Consider the following 18,002-nt stretch of genomic DNA (forward strand, 5'->3'; position numbering starts at 1 on the left):
TTCAAAATAAATATTCTTTTAAAATAAAGAGTTATAAATTATTTTTGATTTCAGGATTTTTTAATTTTGAATGAAATAATTCGTTAGTATGTTTTACTTTGAGATATTTTTTTTAGAATTTATAAATTTCTTAAATTCAACAGAAGTATTTTAATTATAATATTAATTATAGAAATAGAATAATATTTATTAAAACCTTTTAATCATTAAAGATATATACACTCAGAATATTCATAACTAATTAATAATTATTATATACATTTTTAATATTTATATTTTATATTATGAATATTTCAATTTTTTTCTTTAATTCCTTGAAAAGAAACTAAGGAAAAATGCAGCAAATCATATTTTGGTAGGGTTTTCAGATAATCTCCATCAATCTCAAGATGCAAAATATTAAATAAATAAGGTTACAATTTGATTATAAATAAAGGTATAAAGAAGTTTTTTAAGTTGTCTCTAAAGAATAAATCAAGATATAAGTTTCCAATTTAATAGTATCTAAAGCAATAATAAGGAATTCCAAAAAGAAGTAATGTTAATATTATTCTAAAAACCTAAATACATTTATTTATTTTTAATTTTTTGTTAATTGCATAAACTGAATTTATTTCATAAATTTAAAATAAGCTTACTTTTTTAAAAAATCTGAGAGGTTTGTATGATTAAGTCCAGAGTTCAGGCTTGTATCTTCCTTAAGTCAATAGTGCATTAATAATCAGACTGTAAGAGAATGTTATACAAGATAAATCCAATAGGCATCCATTAGTTAAAAATCTATATCCTTCAAAAGATTTCGTGCAATTAGGATTCTTTAATAAGTTTTATTTGTACTTATTTCTGTCATAATCAGATATTGAGGCATTTATAAAATAGTATGATAAAATTCCTATTAAAAGTAAAGTTATGTAGATTAAGCTTATTTTCAAAAAGTAAATTATCAATTCTTATTTTTTAAAAAAAATTTTATATGTGACATCATTCAGAATATTATCTAAAATTATTTCAAGTTTCCATCTGTAGAGTATAAGAAATATTGTAGCGTAAACCCAAGCAATAATAACTTAACCAAAGGAATGAGCACCTAGCATTATTCTGCTAAATCCTATTAAAAAGACAACTATCAAATAAATAGGCAGATATATAAAACTATTTATAAATCTTTCTTTTCCTATATCATTATTCTGTTACTCATTGCCTACAATTAGAGTGCAATTTCCATCGTTAATAGTTTATCTAAAATTTTATAAATGAATTTAAAAAAAAATATTTTTTACTATAAAATTAATTTAAATTTACTTAATGTTTTTTTCTTCATCAATAATTTGTTATGAATTTTAAGGATTATTACTATTTAGTTTTTATTGATAGAGTTTAGGTAAATTCATGATTTCTTATGATTTTTCTGATTGTTTAGAAACAATAAAAAATTTTCTGTTAATAAGTGAATCAAAAACTAGATAGTAAAAAACTGTAGATCCTAATGTGTGTCCTGAAGGCTTAGCAAATTCTTGTTCGCAGCCAATACTTATCAAATCAGTATAAATAAAGTAAGGACGAGGTTCATGATACCATATTTTTAATAAGCTCATAATAAAACTAGACATGTATAAAGTTATTAAAAATTTTAAAGATTAAATTTTATTAGGGAAAAATATATATCCAAGTAGAGGAATTAACAGCGTGATTTCTCCTTCACCAATAAAAGACATTATATTAAAAAATACATATTTTGGAAGCTAAGGATTAGATTATCCTTGTTGAAGAGAATAAGTAAAAGTGTAATTCCATCTAAATAGATCATCTTTGAGTATTGCATCAATAATAATCCAAATTAAGCAGAGAGAAAATAAAATAATCCCAAAAAGCTTTTCTTTATTCATCAATAGTTTATTTTAAATATTTATATTATTTAAAATCTCCAAAAAGAAATAAAAACTTCATAATTTATAAAAATAAATTTATTTTGCATAATATAGAATATAACAAAAAAAAACCACGTGTAGGCACTATTATAAAGTCTATACATAAATAATTGCTAATTAGCAAATTACTGATTAAGTTGACTGTTTAATTTTGATAATTTAAAATTTAAAAGTCAAATTTAGGATTCCCATTTATGAAACACGTTTTTAAGAAGTAAAGAATGTTTAATAAAACTTAATTTTTTAACCTAATTATTTAATTTCATAGTAAAAACATCTAAGTAAGTAATTTAAAGTAATAAATATTAATTGAAATTAAATATTTTTAATTTGATGTAAATTTAACTTTATAAAAACAGTTTTAATCTAAAACTAAATTAAAAATACAAATAAATTAGAAAAATTTTTCCAGAAAAAATTGACTTTTGTTGATTTAAATTATTTTTTGTTAAAAATTTAATAATATTTTGAAAAATTCACTCAATTTTTTAGTTTAATTAATTTTTTGCTGAAACATAGTTTTTAATAAAAAGTAGATTTTTGCTACACTATTAATTAAGCAACACAATTTAATAAATTATCGATACATATTTATTTATTACTAATTTTTGTAAAAATTCAATGAACTAGCATGAAGTTAAATAAAATTGAGAAAAAATATTACTAGAATTTAGTTTTTATTTATCTGAAAATTTAACTTATTTCAGAGCACAAAAAGATTGTTTGTTTAATATTTTATATTTTAAATTATTTTGAATATTGGTATAATTTACAGAATATAAAATACTAAGATTATACATTTTTAATAGTATATTCTAATAAACTTGAAATGGGTAAGGTAAATTGAGTGAGCCATCAACTTTCATAAATAAAACGGAAGACTTTTCCAGTTTCTTTTTCATTTGTTACATCGGGAATTGCATAAGAGATATAATTGAATATGTTTCTTAGCTTTTGAGGCTCTAAATTGAAATGATTAGCCCAAAACTCAACATTATACTAGTTTTTATTGTATTATTTTATAAGATTTAAATATTTATAATTTTTATTAAAATTTTTACTTTCTTAGGATTTTAATTGTTTAAGAATAAAATTTTTGTCATTTCAGTGAGTAAAATTCTTTTTTCTTCAGGATGATCTGAATAGGTAACTTAACCAACAAATTGAGGAATAAGCTTTCTTTCTTCTCTTTCTGGTAATTAATTCATTACCTCAGATAAAATATTAAGCTTCTATATCAAATTAACATTTTTTTCTTTGGGGTCTCTAGCTCTTACTGGTTCATCACCACCAACAATTTTTTTATATTCTTCGTTTGCTTTAAATTAAAAAAACAGATATTTTTATCTTATTTTTCTGATAATCATTAAAACTTACATTATTCAATAAGTGATTTAATATCAGCTCTTCTGTATTCTTGTAGTATGTGATCAAATTAATTTTCGTTAGTGTTTGAGTTGTCAGGAATTAACAAACTCTATTAATTAATTCAAAATAAAATATAATTTATTCTAATTAATGAAATAAATTTTTTTTACTTCACTAAATTCATATGAATTTCCAACTAAAGTTTCCCATTTCTCAATCCAAGCAGCTTCAAGTTTTTTATTTTACTTGACAAATTCAGGAATTTCTATTAAATTTTGATAAAAAATTTGAATAAATATTTAAATATCAATCTTAGAATTTACATAATTTCTTTTGTTCTTGAATTGCTTTTTCCTTGAGAAGCTCACAGAAATGAGCAAAATCTTAATTTATTTTTTTCAATTCTTACAAATCTTTTTTCAATTCTTTCTCTTCTTCTGTTAATTTTTCTTCAGGTTTCAATTCAATGTTTTCCAAAACTAAATGAACATTAGCAAATCCAGCTTCTCTTTTCTATTTTTATTATTTTTTAAATAATTTGTTGGAAATTAAAGCAATGATGATTAATTAATTACAATATAAATATGTTCAGCCCATTTTTAAGCAAATTAACCACATTTTCTATAAACAAAATCTCTCATCTCGTACTCATCAACTTTGATTTATTCAAGAGCTAATTAATAAAAATACAATTAAAGCATTCAACATATTTTATATGAAAATATCTTACGATGCAAAGGCTTTGGTAATTCATCATGCTTAGGATACTTTTCAGTAACCTTAATGACTGAAGAATCGTTCTTTAAAATATATAAAAGATTGATTAAAATATTTAAACTTTGTACTTAAATTTTACACTATCAAGTCTAGGTCTTTTAGCTAAAATTTTATCACGTTCAATTTTTTCCATTGTCTCAAGTTCTGCTTCAAAAAGTTCTGGACATACTTCAAATAACAACTTTTTAAATAATTTATTTATTTATTTAATATATAAAAGCAATATAAATAGCTATCTATGAAGTATTAATTTGATCATATCAAAATTTGTGTTTATTATAATTAAATTACTTCTCTTTTGACAGGAATATTATGATCAACATCATAATGTATTTTTTCAATAGCTTTCATTGTTTCAGGGTGTAAATTAAAACCTTAAAGATTTCTAGACTAGAATTCATAATAAGCGATTTGATTGAGTACTAATTGTTTTTTCATTCCTGTAATTAAAATATAATCAGGTTCTAATTCTTCAATCTTTGTATTAACTTGCTCTAATTCCTATTTTGTAACTTTTATTTGCTCTAGTTCACTATTAATTTTTGAGAGTGCAATCATTAATTCTTCTTTTAAATCTTCTTCATCTTTGTCTGATGTTATCTTATAAATTGTTTAAGCATTTTCATTCTTTAGTTCAAGCTATTTTTTCATCATCTCCTTAGCATATTACTCAACTGAATCAAATTATTCGGCAGTTTTAATACCTTCTAATTTTTTAGTTTCCTCTAATAACTACTTCTATTCTTCACTATAACCCTTTGAATTGATAATTCCCAATTCTTTTTGCTTATTCAAATAATCTAATTATTGCTCAATTAATTTCTTTTTCATTTTTTTCTTGTATTCAATCAAAAGTAATCTTTATTTCTTTCTCTCATTTTCCATATCTTAAAATTGTTGCTGAATTTCAATGTGTTAATACTTTCTCTATTTATCTAAGTTCTATCCACTTCTCATGAACACATTAAAGTTAGTTTATAAGAATTTGTGCCATGCTCTTTGCATGCCTCTTTTAATCGACATTTTATGTTCTATTTTATAATCTTTTCCTGATAAAAATATTAATAAAAATAGTATCTCAAAAAATTTGGATTATTTCCAAAAGATCTTTCTAAATAATACTAATAATCAAATATTCATTCATATATTAACAAATATCTTTTTATTAGTATCATCTACTTTTTTTATTTGAAATTAAAATAAAAACTAAAATATTTTTCTTTTTTAAAATTGATGAAATAATTTTTAATTTATATTAAAACAGAATATTATTATATAAACAAATCCAAGGAGAATATGCAAATACTCTTAAAGAAGAAGAATATTAATAGAGGTGATTCTTAAAATTATTTGAAATATAAAGTATTGTTTATATTAATAAAATTAATAATTAGAAACAAAAATAATTTTTGATCTTTCTTTATTGATTAAAAAATATATTTTGTGCTAATTTATTATGAATAAGCATTCTATTAAATTATGAATATAACTAATTATAGTTTCTTCTTCTATTAATTTTTAAAAATTTAATTCAAATTAAAATAAAAAACTTGAAATGAGGTTAAAATTTAATTTAATTCAACAAATATTTTTTTAATTAGTAAATAAATTTATTTGGAAAATATTTTCATTTTAGAATATATGATATTTAAATGTCAACTAATCTTTATGTATTTATTTATAAATTAAAATGAATACACCATTTTGCTTGTTACTATTTCAATCTAATTTATTTATTTTAACAACTTAAATTTTAGATACTATTTAGATTTTTTTTCATAATTTTTATACATTTTAAAATCTTATTTTTGTATATCTGGTATCTTAATATAATTTTTACTATGATAAAAAAAGTAAGAACTCATTCATATCAGATATTTCTAAAGATATTTATCCAATATTTATGTTATAAAATTAAAAAGCACTATCTATACTTTAAACACAATTAAATAATTACAACTCATTTGTGCTTATAATACTTATTTAATTAATAAGATTTTAAAATCAGAAACTACTTAAAATATAGATAAAAATTTTGGCTTTATAAAAAAATAATTCTTCTCTAAAACTAAAAAAATGTATTGAAGAATGCAATTTTTGTGATATGTATATTTCATATTTAATTGTTTTATTTATTAGTTTTTATTTTAAAATTAAAAATATAAAGAAGAATATGATCAATTAATTTCATTTTTTAAAATTAACAGTAGAAACAAAGGAAAATATGTAAAAATGTATAACCATAAATATTGAGTTTGATAAATAAAATATTTTTATTATTATTAGCTAAATGATGAAGAGCACAGCTAATTTAATGAAACTATTCTAATTTATCATCAATCTTTTATTTTAAAAATAATTATTAATATGTTGAAATATCAAATTAAACTAATAAATAATTGATATTTGCTAATCATCTATCTCACACATTTTTATATAAATGAATCAGACAGGTTTTGGGTTTTAAAGTTCTCAACAACTTAATTTATGAATGGTGCATTTTTGTCATCATCGGATTTGATTTAGATGTTAGATTTATTTTAGACACATATATTTTTAAAGATAATTAATGAAGTTAGCTAATTACCTATGATTTATGGCATTTGAGGAAGATTGAGCATTTTTTTTCTTCTAAATTTTACATTAGTTTCCCATGAATTTAATCTCTAATTATTAATAAAAATACAAATTAATTAATCAATTTTTTTCTTTGATTATTTATTTTGAAATAGGTGTTAGAGGGGTGAAGTTATTTTGAACAATTTAATGTTCAAATCTTGGATATCCTCTTTTTCTATTGCAAACTCAAAAAGGGATAATGATATAGTATAAAATTATCCAGAGTGTAATTTGCTTTAGTGTATTATTTTGTTTAAAAAGTTTATGTTTGTTTGTTTACCTTAACTTTAAAAATCCAGAATCGTCTTATAGGCAACCAAAAAGTATTCAATAGGGTCTCGTCAACCAAAGAAGATAATATCTTTTTTTAGAAAATAAAATTAATAAATTCAGTATGACAAAGAAATCATTATAAATGATTGATTGATAAATAGAAAAATGTAAGCGCAGGCCAGTGATTTAAACATCATGAATGTCGTTTAATTCATAAACTGCTATTTACTTCAATTTCTGCAGAAATCTTCACGAATATTTGCTGAAATCCAATTATCCATGCTTTTGGCTGCATTTTAAATCAATTAAAAAAAATAAAATAAAGGTTCTTACATGCAAAGATTTTAACTTTTTTAGAAATGAAAAAAAATTTCCAAACCCCAGCAAAAGATGCTCTCAGGAGGGGTGGGAGGGGGTGGGTATTAGAATGAAAGCACATTTTGCTGGGGATAAGGAATAGATTTTTTCATTTCTTCATTATAGTTTTATTAAATGCATATCTTAGGTTCAAAGTATTGAGAAGACTCTGCTGAAGGAGTGTGTTCTTAGAAGCCATCAAAGACAAATCAAGAATGAAGTGAAATCTAAGGCGTTGGAATAAAGTGAGCCTCCTTGTGTTCTTAGAATTGTATAACTTTGCTATTGATAAGAAGACCTCATCTCTCTTAAGTCTCAGGTGTTTACTTTTTGGGTAAAAACCCTCTTCGACAGAAAGATGAAATCCCCCGTTAGTTAAAACTGATACTTTCTATCAGAGTCAGGAGGACTTTCCCCAAGGTTTTGAGTTATCGACAAAAGTCGAAGCTCTCCTCTGCAAAGAGGAGAACTTTTTTTGTTTGCCTCGAAAACAATTCTTTATTCCAACGCCTTAGATTTAATTAATTATATAAAACACAAATAAAATTCGCAGTTTTTAATGTTAAAATATAGTACTTTTGACTTTTATTTAAATTTATCTGAAAATTTAAAAAACCCACCACAATTTAGTTTGTTTTTGATTTATTTAATTATTTTAAATATTAAAAATAAAATATCACTCTTTCAATAAGTTAAGAGAGATAATAAAATTTAACCAACTAAACCAAATTCTACTTGAAGTGAAGAAAAGATAATTATTTTAAACTAATTTTAGAAATACATTTTTTTCTTCTGGAAAATAACTATTAATTTATCTTTCTTTTAATTTTCACCTAGTTAGTTTCGCTCCTTTTAATTGCTATTGATTCAATCTACTAAATTTTTTGTTTTATAATGTTTTAAATTAAAAGATAATTGATTGATTTATTTTTTTAAAATAAACTTAAAAAATAAATTCTATTTTTTGAGCTGAAAAGTATTTAATTAAAAAAATTATTATTTTTGTTTCATTTATTTTATTTGGTTAAATAATGAGAATAAATTCAATCTTAAAATTAAAATTTTATTTTTTTTATTAAAAAAATAAGTATTATTAACTTATAAATAAACAATTCTTAATGGATAAAATACATAAACTTATAAATTAATTAGGAACAATACTCTTTTATTTTTAAATTTTATTGATTATTTAAGCATTTTTAATAATCAAATAGATATTCCACTGAAAGCTGATTTTGATCTTTGATAAAATTCTCCTACTGAATATTATTAAAATCTTGACATTCTTAGTCCAGCATATGATTTTAGTTACCATATTTCATTTATTTTATTTGGTTAAATAAAGAGAATAAATTCAATCTTAAAATTGAAATTTAATTTTTTTTTTTTATTAAAAAAATAAGTATTATTAACTTATAAATAAACAATTCTTAATGGATAAAATACATAAACTTATAAATTAATTAGGAACAATACTCTATTATTTTTAAATTTTATTGATTATTTAAGCATTTTATTAATCAAATAGATATTCCACTGAAAGCTGATTTTGAGCTTTGATAAAATTCTCCTACTGAATATGATTAAAATCTTGACATTCTTAGTCCAGCTGATGTCATGTAGTTACCGTTAGAATCTGTACCCATCCAGGATATATATACCTTTACAAAAAAATATCAATTTTAAACACAAATTGTTAAATGTAAGCCAAAAAGTGTTAAGATATAATAGATTTTTATTAAATTATCATAAATGATTGAATACCTTAGGATCACAAGAACCGTCTGTTGAATTATTTGTACAGTCTGTAATATAGTTATTAGATTCGCTATAAGTGGTTTAATTACCTTTAGAATCAAGTGTACTTACAGTGAGTTATTTGCAAACAGTCTAAAATATTTTCAAAAATAATTATATTTTACTAATAGTCAAAAGCTAAAATAAAAAAGTTTCATAAAAATAAATTTTACTGGACTTGATCCATTCCAGCAACCATTATCCCAATCTATTCCAGTTATTTTACCATTTGTAATTTAAATAACAGCTGAAAATATAGGGAATACATAGGGTGTAGTTGTTGAACCAGCAGTTGGTGTATCTTATCTAATATATGTCTATATTATATTTACATTTCCAATATTATAAACCAAAATGAATGATTATTTTAAAATCTAAATAATTAATTACAAGTGCATCACTTTAAATTGAATTTTAAAAAGATTAAACAACTAGCTAGAATCCATTAGCTGTTTATGCTTAAGTACTAAAGTTAGCTAAGCTTTTTATTGTATTATAAGCTTTTACAAATTTATAAATAAATTACTATCAATCACTAAATTTTATGTTAAATTTATTTACTTCCTTTAAGATTTAAACCAGCATATTAATCGACTGTCACTTAAAATGGAATTTTTTTGCCTAAACCTTTGATTTATACGCAAATAATAGCAGTATCTCCCTTTATTTAAAAGATAATCAATCAATTAATCATTTGTTATTTTAAACAAGCAAATATGTCATTTTAATTATAATTAAATTACTCTATTATAAGAGTTAGTGTCAGTAGCTCCTCCACATATAAGGCTAGTATCATTTGATGCTGCTAAAACTTAAATCGCTATAATAGCTAATGTTAATATTAAAGTCTTTTAAGAAATCATTCTGAAAACTAATTTATAATTATTATTTTTTGAAGTAAGCTAATTATTTATTAATTTATCAATAATATTATGATGCTCTAATTTTTTTTGAAAAGCTACTACTATTCTATTTTTAATAACTAAAGAATGAAAAATCAACCAATATTAAAGTTAAATTAGTAAATATATTTATCAATAAAATAGATTGGTTCTATCAATAAACTATCAAATATTTTATCTAATTTATCTATATTCAAAACCCATTAAATACTATTTTACTTATTTTAAATCTTCATAAAAAAAATTTCTAATATTCTTAACTTTAATTAGAATGAAAATGATAAATTACTTAATTAAAAATAAAATTTTAATTTTTAATTCTTATATTGATTGTTAAATATAATTAAGAATTATTTTTTTAATAAAATCTTTCAAAGAATTAAATTTAAAAAATTAAAATAATTCTGTGATGGGTATTGATTTTTCTTTTTGATTTGGAATTAATAAAAAATTGTTTATAATCAATGATATTTATTTATCTTTTGTAATTCTAATAAATCTAAAATTTCAAAAAAATATAAGCTTTAATAATAATTTAGAATAATATAAAAGTAAAATAAATATATTTAAAATTATTTTGTTTATTTATATTTTATTATTTATTTCAGTAATTTATAATTTATTGAAATATATTAAAAAAGAGTTAATAAAATAAATATTTCAAATAAAGAATAGTTTTTATTTGTTTTAATTAAATAATGAAAATTATTGAATAAAAATGATATATATTTTTATCATTCAAATTTGTTTAAAAATTCAAATTGACTTGTCATAGCATTAAAATAATTTTAAATATTTAATAATAATTAAAATAATTGAAAAATATAATGAAATTTAAACATGGTGTTCATGCTATTTTTTTTCCTACTTTTTATATTTATAAATTAAATTATGATTATGTTTAACATAATATTTAATGTGAATAAATTCAAATATTAATTTCAAAATATTTTTTTTAATTTTAAAATTTTTATAGAATAAAATTTGTATTTTTGCATTTAATATATTTCTACTTATTTTATAGATGGCTATTAGATTATCACTTATAAAAAATAACTATAATTGCTTTAAAAACAGGTTGCTAAAATTATATGTATAAATAGATAGAACTAGCTAATTTTTTAAAGAGTTGACTATTAACATTTTAAATATATTTTAAGTATAAACCAAATATTATAATATCATTTTGGCTAACCATTTATAGTTACTACTAATGTTCTAGAGTGTTTTCCATCTCTATGCTCATTTAAATATATTCCTTACCATGCTTTTTAATTAATTAAATATATTTATGGAATAAATACTTTTATAAAATAAAATTAGATTACTTCCTAAGTTAAAGTCTCCATCAGTAATTGGAATAGTTAAAGAAACACCTATTAGTTAAGATTTTACATGAGCAGGCATATCATCTTTTCCTTCAGAAGAATGTCTGTATAATTTGTTACCTTCTGGGACGATTCTATTCAAAGTATCTTCCATGTCTAATCTTACATCAGGATCAAAATTTTCATTCAAGCTAATAGAAGCACTTGTATGTTTTAAAAATAATGTTGCATTACCGATTTTGAAGTTTTAAATCTCTTTTATTTGATTTTTAATTTCATCTGTAATTAGATGACAACCTCTTCCTTTTTATTTAAGCTAAATTTCTCTCTAAAACCAATGACTTTACTACATTTGTAAGATACTTAATAATATTAAACAAAATTAATATAAATTATGACTCAAAAAATAAAAAATTTATCTAATTTCTTAAACATATTCCTTTTTTATAAAATCATTATTATTTGTTCAATATCTAATAGATATTTATTATTATCTTGAATAAAAAAATTTTGTATAAATATGTATAAAAACAGTTTTTTATTAAATATTAATTAAATTTTACTATTTAATTTAAAAGTATTTTTGAAAAAAAATATTTATAAATAAAATAAACACCTAATAAAAATGGGTTTACATATAACATATGCAAAAAATTCCAATTAAATAAGGTATTTAAACTGAAATTAAGGTGGCTTTTATGAACCAAAAGGAATATTTTTGTTGCTTAAATTTGATAAAAATATTTTTTAATTTATAAATAATAATTAAAGGAATATAAAATATTATTTTCATCAAATCTAACAAACAAAATTGATAAAAATACTTCATTATTTTTAAAAAATTTTGGTAAAATATTTCATATTAAATTTAAAAATAAATGAAATTTTCATATTTTATAATCATCTAAATCTTTAGCTAATATTTTATGATATTTTTTATTTATAAATTATTGTTTTATTTGATGCTAAAGAATCCTTCAAGTAAATAAAGATAATTAAATATAATTTATTTATTACGAATTTGAAACTTTAATACTAATTTCCACATTAAATATGTCATTAAGAAGATTTTTTTTAAAAAAAAACTTTTGGTTTTTAAATAAAAAATTTTTTAATTTAAATTATAATCGATTTAAAAAGATAAATCTATCTTCATTTTAAAATAAATAAAATATATCTCATTAAATAAGTCACTCAATTAAACCTAAATAACAAATATATTTTTATTACATTTTTTGATTAAATTTTATGACTTAATTAAAATAAGAAATAAAAATAAATAATCAAGTAAGTTTTATGTTTTCTGTTTTAATAATAATTCAAAATAAAAGTGTTCACTTAAATTGTATCAAAGAAATAAAGGTAAAAATAATAATTAAATGAAAAAAAAAAAAATTTATTGCATAAAAATATAATAAAATATTGTTAATACAAATTCATTATCATTTTAAAAATTTTTTCAGAAATATATTTCATATTAAATATAAAAATAAATATTATTTTCATGTATCATCTTCATCTAAATTTTTTGCTTAAATCCTATGCTATTTTTCTATATGCGAAGGAAAATATTATTGATCTGTTTACTAAATTGATTTTAAGTCTTCTATTTAATCTAAATTACTTTCTTTGATATAATCCATCTTATCAGATTCCTCATTTTCCTTTTAGTCTTAAGTTTTGGACGATGGGTTTTGAATTCTAAAACTATTATTTAATGTGTTTGAATTAGATTTTTATAACTTTATTATATCATCTAAATCAAATCTATCTGTCTGATTACTAAATTGAGTTTAACATTTTTTTAAAGTTCTATTTAGACTTAATAAATCATTTTCTTCTTGCCTATATTCAAATTGATTCAACTAAAATTACTGTCTATTACTTGCTAGATCAAAAGAATTTTCTTTAAAAAGATTTACTAACTTTATATCGAGCATTTTAATAATTTTTTCATCTAAATTTGATTTATTTTACCCTTCGTATATAGAGTTGAAAGCTTTTTGAGCCTCATAAGCTTTTTCTTGTTAACTCTTTTCCTCTTAGCCAAAAAATGAAAATTTTGTATTTTGATTCTGTTTTTTATTTGTTTTTTATTTTATCCTTGTAGATTATTGAGATGTTGGAGATGATTATTATAATTAATTAAAAAAATTAGTTGTCTACTAATTTTACTCTTCCATTAAAGCATTTTTTTAACTCAGGTCTATATTTTCGTCAAGGTCGATTTCTTCAATTTTAAGTTCAGGACGAGGAAGGTATTGAAATAGCTTTATTTAATTTTCATTAAGCAATAAGTATTTCAACTTCTCAACTTCTATCAGTTTATTTACTATATAAAATATATCTAAGTGATTATATAACTTATTAGTTCCATAAGTAATTATTTTCTATTTAGTGGTTTAGAAACTTTTAAAGTATCTAAAATAATAAAAAATATAGTCTTTAAACTTGACCTATAGCTCAGAAAATTGTGTTTTGAAAAAATCTCTTGCTGCGTCTTTGATTGAATGAGATTTATTTTATGGTAAATTATTTTTTTAAACAGTTGATATCATATCATGTAAATTTTATTTTCTAGGAGTGTTCATACTAAAAGTATTGTTTGAAGATGTTGGGCTTAGAATTTCTCTCACCTTTTTAGTTTAGGAAGGTAATCTTTTTTTAGTATTTTTTTTGTTTTTATCTTCTTAATTTTTCCCATCTGTAATGTTGAATATAGAATTGAGCAATTTTCTATTCAATTCAAGCTAAGAAATAGGAGAGCAGATAATATATCCTATGGATAAAAGGGCGTTAAACATACCACCAAGCTATGAAAATGCCTTTATATTTTGATATTAATGATATTAATATACTCATAAAAATAATTAAAGTTAAAAATTTAATCCGCTTGGTTATGCTTGATTACTTTTTACTTTATTTTTTAAATTTTTGATGAAATAGCATTAGCTTAATCAAGAAAATAGTAAGTCTTTTGATTAAATAAAATTTTAGTAATAATTAATAAGAAATCAACTTATTAAAGTAAAAAACCACTTACAAATAAAATATATTGGGAAAATAAAAGTCAGGTTTAATCAAAGCTGGCTGATTTTAAGGTTTTTATTTTATGATAAATTATTGAAGATAAATAATTTAAAATTTATATTGAAAATTTACTTCATCTATTTTAATATATTTTCTGTAGAAATTGACTTCTCTGTTTTTTTCATAAACTATAGTCAGCCTAAACATAACTTTGTCAGTCTTAGGGATCACCTGCTCATCAGAAGAGCTGAAATTGACAATTCTTTCTTTTTTAAAAGATGAGCCATAGTAGGAAGAATCAGTGTTCACATATGTATTCATCAAATTTAATGTTAAATACTTTTGAAAATCTGGACCATTAAGCCAGTAAAGATTCTTTCCGACTGGCAAAAATGGTTTATCTTTGTTTTGAACTTGTATGATTGAGTTTGAAAAAAAAATTCCCAGAGTAGGATTATTCAAGAATTCAGATTTTTTTTCTTTAGAGGCACAACCTTCTCCTATACATTCCTCGAATTCAATCACAATACCTCTATAAACATTAGCAGAAAATTCACCTTCTATGATGGCTTCCTCTTCATTAGTATCAAAACAATACATGATCGGAAAATTTAAGTCTAGAAAGTAATTTTAAATACCATCTATTTAAAAGTTTTGTTTAGTACAAGGAGACATTTTTAAATCTTTATAGGTCCACTTTTAATCCATTTTGTTTGTTGTTTAGTTTAAAAATCTAACCAAATTTTATTGTGTAGCTTTGATTTTGTAAACTGTTTCATCCATAAACTAATTAAAGTTTACATCTTGTAGTCCCATAGCAATATTAAATGATTTTGGTGTTATTTAGAATGGTTCTGGCTAGAAAACATAATCATCAGATTATATAACTTATGGATTTTTTTACATAAAAAGTCCTATCAAAACATTAGTAACTTGGAAAAAGATTATTGCTAGTATCATTAAACTAACAAAACCTCCAAATTTAGTATTATGAGTAGGTTAATGATTAAACCTAATTGCTATTCCAATACCAAATATATCAATCTTTTCTAAAAACGATTGAGAAATATTCTAAATTGTATTGTGATGATGCATTTTGTAATTTTTATATTTAGTTTGTTACTATTTTATTTCAAATTATCAATTCTTACAAAAATAATATCAAAAAATGAATTATTATTAATTTCTGTATTTTAAATTTACTATCACAATTTTATTTCAACCCCAGTTAATTTCTAGGAAAAAAATCCAGTAAATTATAAAATCAAAATTATCATCATAGAGAGTGATAATAAATTAACAATTGAATTTTTTTTTTAAATTATTCTTAAAACAGTAAATTTTAATCCATAATAATAAAAAAATAGCATTCGATTATTGTTTTGTGGGTGAAATTAGCATATATATTTATCAAATATTTTTTTAATTAAAATAAATAAAAAATATACCAAAAACAAGAATCAAGTAATACTTTAAAAATACTTTTTGTTTAGTATTTGTTTTATTCACTCTCTCTTTAAATTAAATCATTGTATTTTTAAATAATACAAGCTAATTCCTCTTCAATAAAATTAATTTAAATATATATTATAAAGTAGAAATGCAATTAATTTATAGCAAAAATTAATAAAAGAACTAGTAGATTAAAAATTGAGGTAAATTAAAAAAATAAATAAAGATCTTTAAAGTGAATAACTCTAAAATTTTAAAAATTTATTTAAATTTAATGAAAGAAATTATTTTATTAATAAAAACTAGAAAAATCTATAATTTTTAATTTTATTTGTTTTAAATTTTCACTTAATATGAAAATCAATTCATTTAGAAATTAAAACTTTATATTTTTATTTTTACAATATAATTTTTCTTTAAAACATAAAGTGAAATTTATCATTGATTTATTTTTATTATTTAAGAATATGAAAAAAGCTTAAAAAATATGTTTAATATTCAAAAAATATTTAAAGTAAAAGGTAGTTCAGTTCCTTTCACATAAAAATAATTAATTATTCTTTATATAAATTTCAAAGATAATAAAATCAATAGATTCCTTTTTTCACCTAATTCCTAGTATCTATAATATTGTTTAATATATTATAATTAGTACTTATTTATTATTTGAAAACATGAAATTCTTAATTTAATTTATATAAAAAACTTAATTTCTACTTATTTAACACTTAGTAAAATTAATATTGCTTGAATAAATCCATTTTTTGTTAATGGGATAGCTTTTAAGCTCAAATAGTAAAGACTATCTTTTAGAAATAAGAAAGTTATCATTAAATAAAGTAAACTTAGATGATATAAATTACTTATAGGTTTAAACTTCATGTAAAATTTTCAGATTACTGATAAACAATTATTTAAATTTTGATAAATGAAAGTTACCCCTGAAGAGCTTTACTCACTTTACTAAAAATTTGCTAATTTGGGCACCCCTAGAGAAGTAAATATTGATAAAATTCTTCTCTTTAAGATATAAAATATTCTAATTACATAGTCAAATCTATCAATATATGAATTCATGAGATTAGAAGAATTAATTAATTGTCCATTTATGCCACGCCTACCAGATGGTCTTGACTTAAAATATTAATTAGAGGCCTTCCTTTATAAATAAGACATAGAAAATTCTAAAAATACTCCTACTGAAAAGCAACAAAATCAAGGTTAAAACAAAGAAAAATTACAAAAAAAAGAAAGTTTAAAGAGTAGAGAGTAAAAAAAAGTTATAATAGACAACAGCACTGTAATGCTTTAAAGTAGCTACAGTAGCTTTAAAAATAATATTAATTAACTAGATATTAAGTTTATAGATTTTAAATTATTTGTTATGGTTTTGAATGTATTTTCTCCTTAAGCATCAACTGGAATTAAAACAAAATGTAAAAATTATTTTAAATCTATTTAAAATTGAAACTATTAAAATTATTAATTTCATTATGAATAGTTATGTTTAAAATTTTTGATTTTGACAATGATGGTGTACTTCTATTTAAAGATATATTTTAAGGGATAAAAATGATGTATTCTGACCATAATCTTAAGGAATGTAAACTAACAGATAATGAAATAACTTCTCTAGTCATGAGAATTTTTTATGAATCTGATATTAGCTAGGAAGATGGATTTAAATACGAAGATTTTTAACTCAATTTGTGGGAGACTGATTTCGAAAAGCAATGCACAATATATTTTTGAAAATTTATTTCATTTAATTAATGCATCATGATATACTACAAAATTGTTTACTTAATTTTTTAGCAAAATGAATTTTTATTTCAATAATATTTTTTAAACAAAACTTTTTTGTTAGAGAAAGAAAATAAAAGTTTTATTAATGTAATTTTTTTATATCATCCAAACAAATGCTATGAGCTTCTTAGACGAAAAGAGCAAAATATAAAAACACAACACATAAATACTTGCGAAAGTATATTAAAATAGAAGATATTTGAAATAAGATAAAATATTGCAAACAAGTTAAAAGAAACTAAATAATTTGTAAAATAAATGATAAAGAAATAATATAAATAACTTTTATCTAATAAATTAAAAAATGAATTAATTAATTAATTAATTAATTAATTATATTTTGGAATATAAAATTATTTTCTTAT

At 20.7% G+C, this 18,002-nt stretch overlaps 7 protein-coding genes across 7 annotated transcripts; 2 read left to right on the forward strand and 5 right to left on the reverse strand. All coding sequences in view use genetic code 6, as the record gives it.

The window, feature by feature from the left end:
- Window positions 1–1,008: 1,008 nt before the first annotated feature.
- TTHERM_00727780 (PAP2 superfamily protein) lies at window positions 1,009–1,610 on the reverse strand (the record flags this gene model as incomplete). The annotated part of the gene is made up of 3 exons (XM_001022663.2): window positions 1,009–1,108; window positions 1,195–1,239; window positions 1,303–1,610. 3 exons carry the CDS (start codon window positions 1,608–1,610, stop codon window positions 1,009–1,011), a joined length of 453 nt encoding a protein of 150 aa, XP_001022663.2.
- A 1,173-nt stretch (window positions 1,611–2,783) lies between these two features.
- TTHERM_00727790 (hypothetical protein) lies at window positions 2,784–5,096 on the reverse strand (the record flags this gene model as incomplete). Its single annotated transcript, XM_001022664.1, has 9 exons — window positions 2,784–2,927; window positions 2,990–3,246; window positions 3,306–3,405; window positions 3,467–3,561; window positions 3,620–3,809; window positions 3,872–3,969; window positions 4,027–4,096; window positions 4,153–4,254; window positions 4,365–5,096. 9 exons carry the CDS (start codon window positions 5,094–5,096, stop codon window positions 2,784–2,786), a joined length of 1,788 nt encoding a protein of 595 aa, XP_001022664.1.
- A 2,068-nt stretch (window positions 5,097–7,164) lies between these two features.
- TTHERM_000727807 (hypothetical protein) lies at window positions 7,165–7,611 on the forward strand (the record flags this gene model as incomplete). The annotated part of the gene is made up of 1 exon (XM_012799339.1): window positions 7,165–7,611. One exon carries the CDS (start codon window positions 7,165–7,167, stop codon window positions 7,609–7,611), a length of 447 nt encoding a protein of 148 aa, XP_012654793.1.
- A 1,231-nt stretch (window positions 7,612–8,842) lies between these two features.
- TTHERM_000727808 (hypothetical protein) lies at window positions 8,843–9,982 on the reverse strand (the record flags this gene model as incomplete). Its single annotated transcript, XM_012799340.1, has 6 exons — window positions 8,843–8,983; window positions 9,087–9,212; window positions 9,293–9,436; window positions 9,510–9,619; window positions 9,681–9,780; window positions 9,863–9,982. The coding sequence occupies 6 exons, from the start codon at window positions 9,980–9,982 to the stop codon at window positions 8,843–8,845; spliced, it is 741 nt and encodes a 246-aa protein (XP_012654794.1).
- Window positions 9,983–11,202: 1,220 nt separating this feature from the next.
- TTHERM_000727809 (secondary thiamine-phosphate synthase enzyme) lies at window positions 11,203–11,701 on the reverse strand (the record flags this gene model as incomplete). The annotated part of the gene is made up of 2 exons (XM_012799341.1): window positions 11,203–11,288; window positions 11,350–11,701. The coding sequence occupies 2 exons, from the start codon at window positions 11,699–11,701 to the stop codon at window positions 11,203–11,205; spliced, it is 438 nt and encodes a 145-aa protein (XP_012654795.1).
- Window positions 11,702–12,851: 1,150 nt separating this feature from the next.
- TTHERM_00727810 (transmembrane protein, putative) lies at window positions 12,852–15,474 on the reverse strand (the record flags this gene model as incomplete). The annotated part of the gene is made up of 2 exons (XM_001022666.3): window positions 12,852–14,174; window positions 14,512–15,474. 2 exons carry the CDS (start codon window positions 15,472–15,474, stop codon window positions 12,852–12,854), a joined length of 2,286 nt encoding a protein of 761 aa, XP_001022666.3.
- Window positions 15,475–16,429: 955 nt separating this feature from the next.
- Window positions 16,430–17,901, forward strand: TTHERM_00727820 (EF hand protein, putative). Its single transcript, XM_001022667.2, has 4 exons — window positions 16,430–16,713; window positions 16,767–16,828; window positions 16,883–17,267; window positions 17,333–17,901. The coding sequence occupies exons 1-4, from the start codon at window positions 16,506–16,508 to the stop codon at window positions 17,581–17,583; spliced, it is 906 nt and encodes a 301-aa protein (XP_001022667.2). The 5' UTR covers window positions 16,430–16,505; the 3' UTR covers window positions 17,584–17,901.
- Window positions 17,902–18,002: the final 101 nt, after the last annotated feature.

Source organism: Tetrahymena thermophila (genome assembly GCF_000189635.1).
Source record: "Tetrahymena thermophila SB210 genomic scaffold scf_8254476, whole genome shotgun sequence".
Classification (NCBI taxonomy): Eukaryota; Ciliophora; class Oligohymenophorea; order Hymenostomatida; family Tetrahymenidae; genus Tetrahymena; species Tetrahymena thermophila.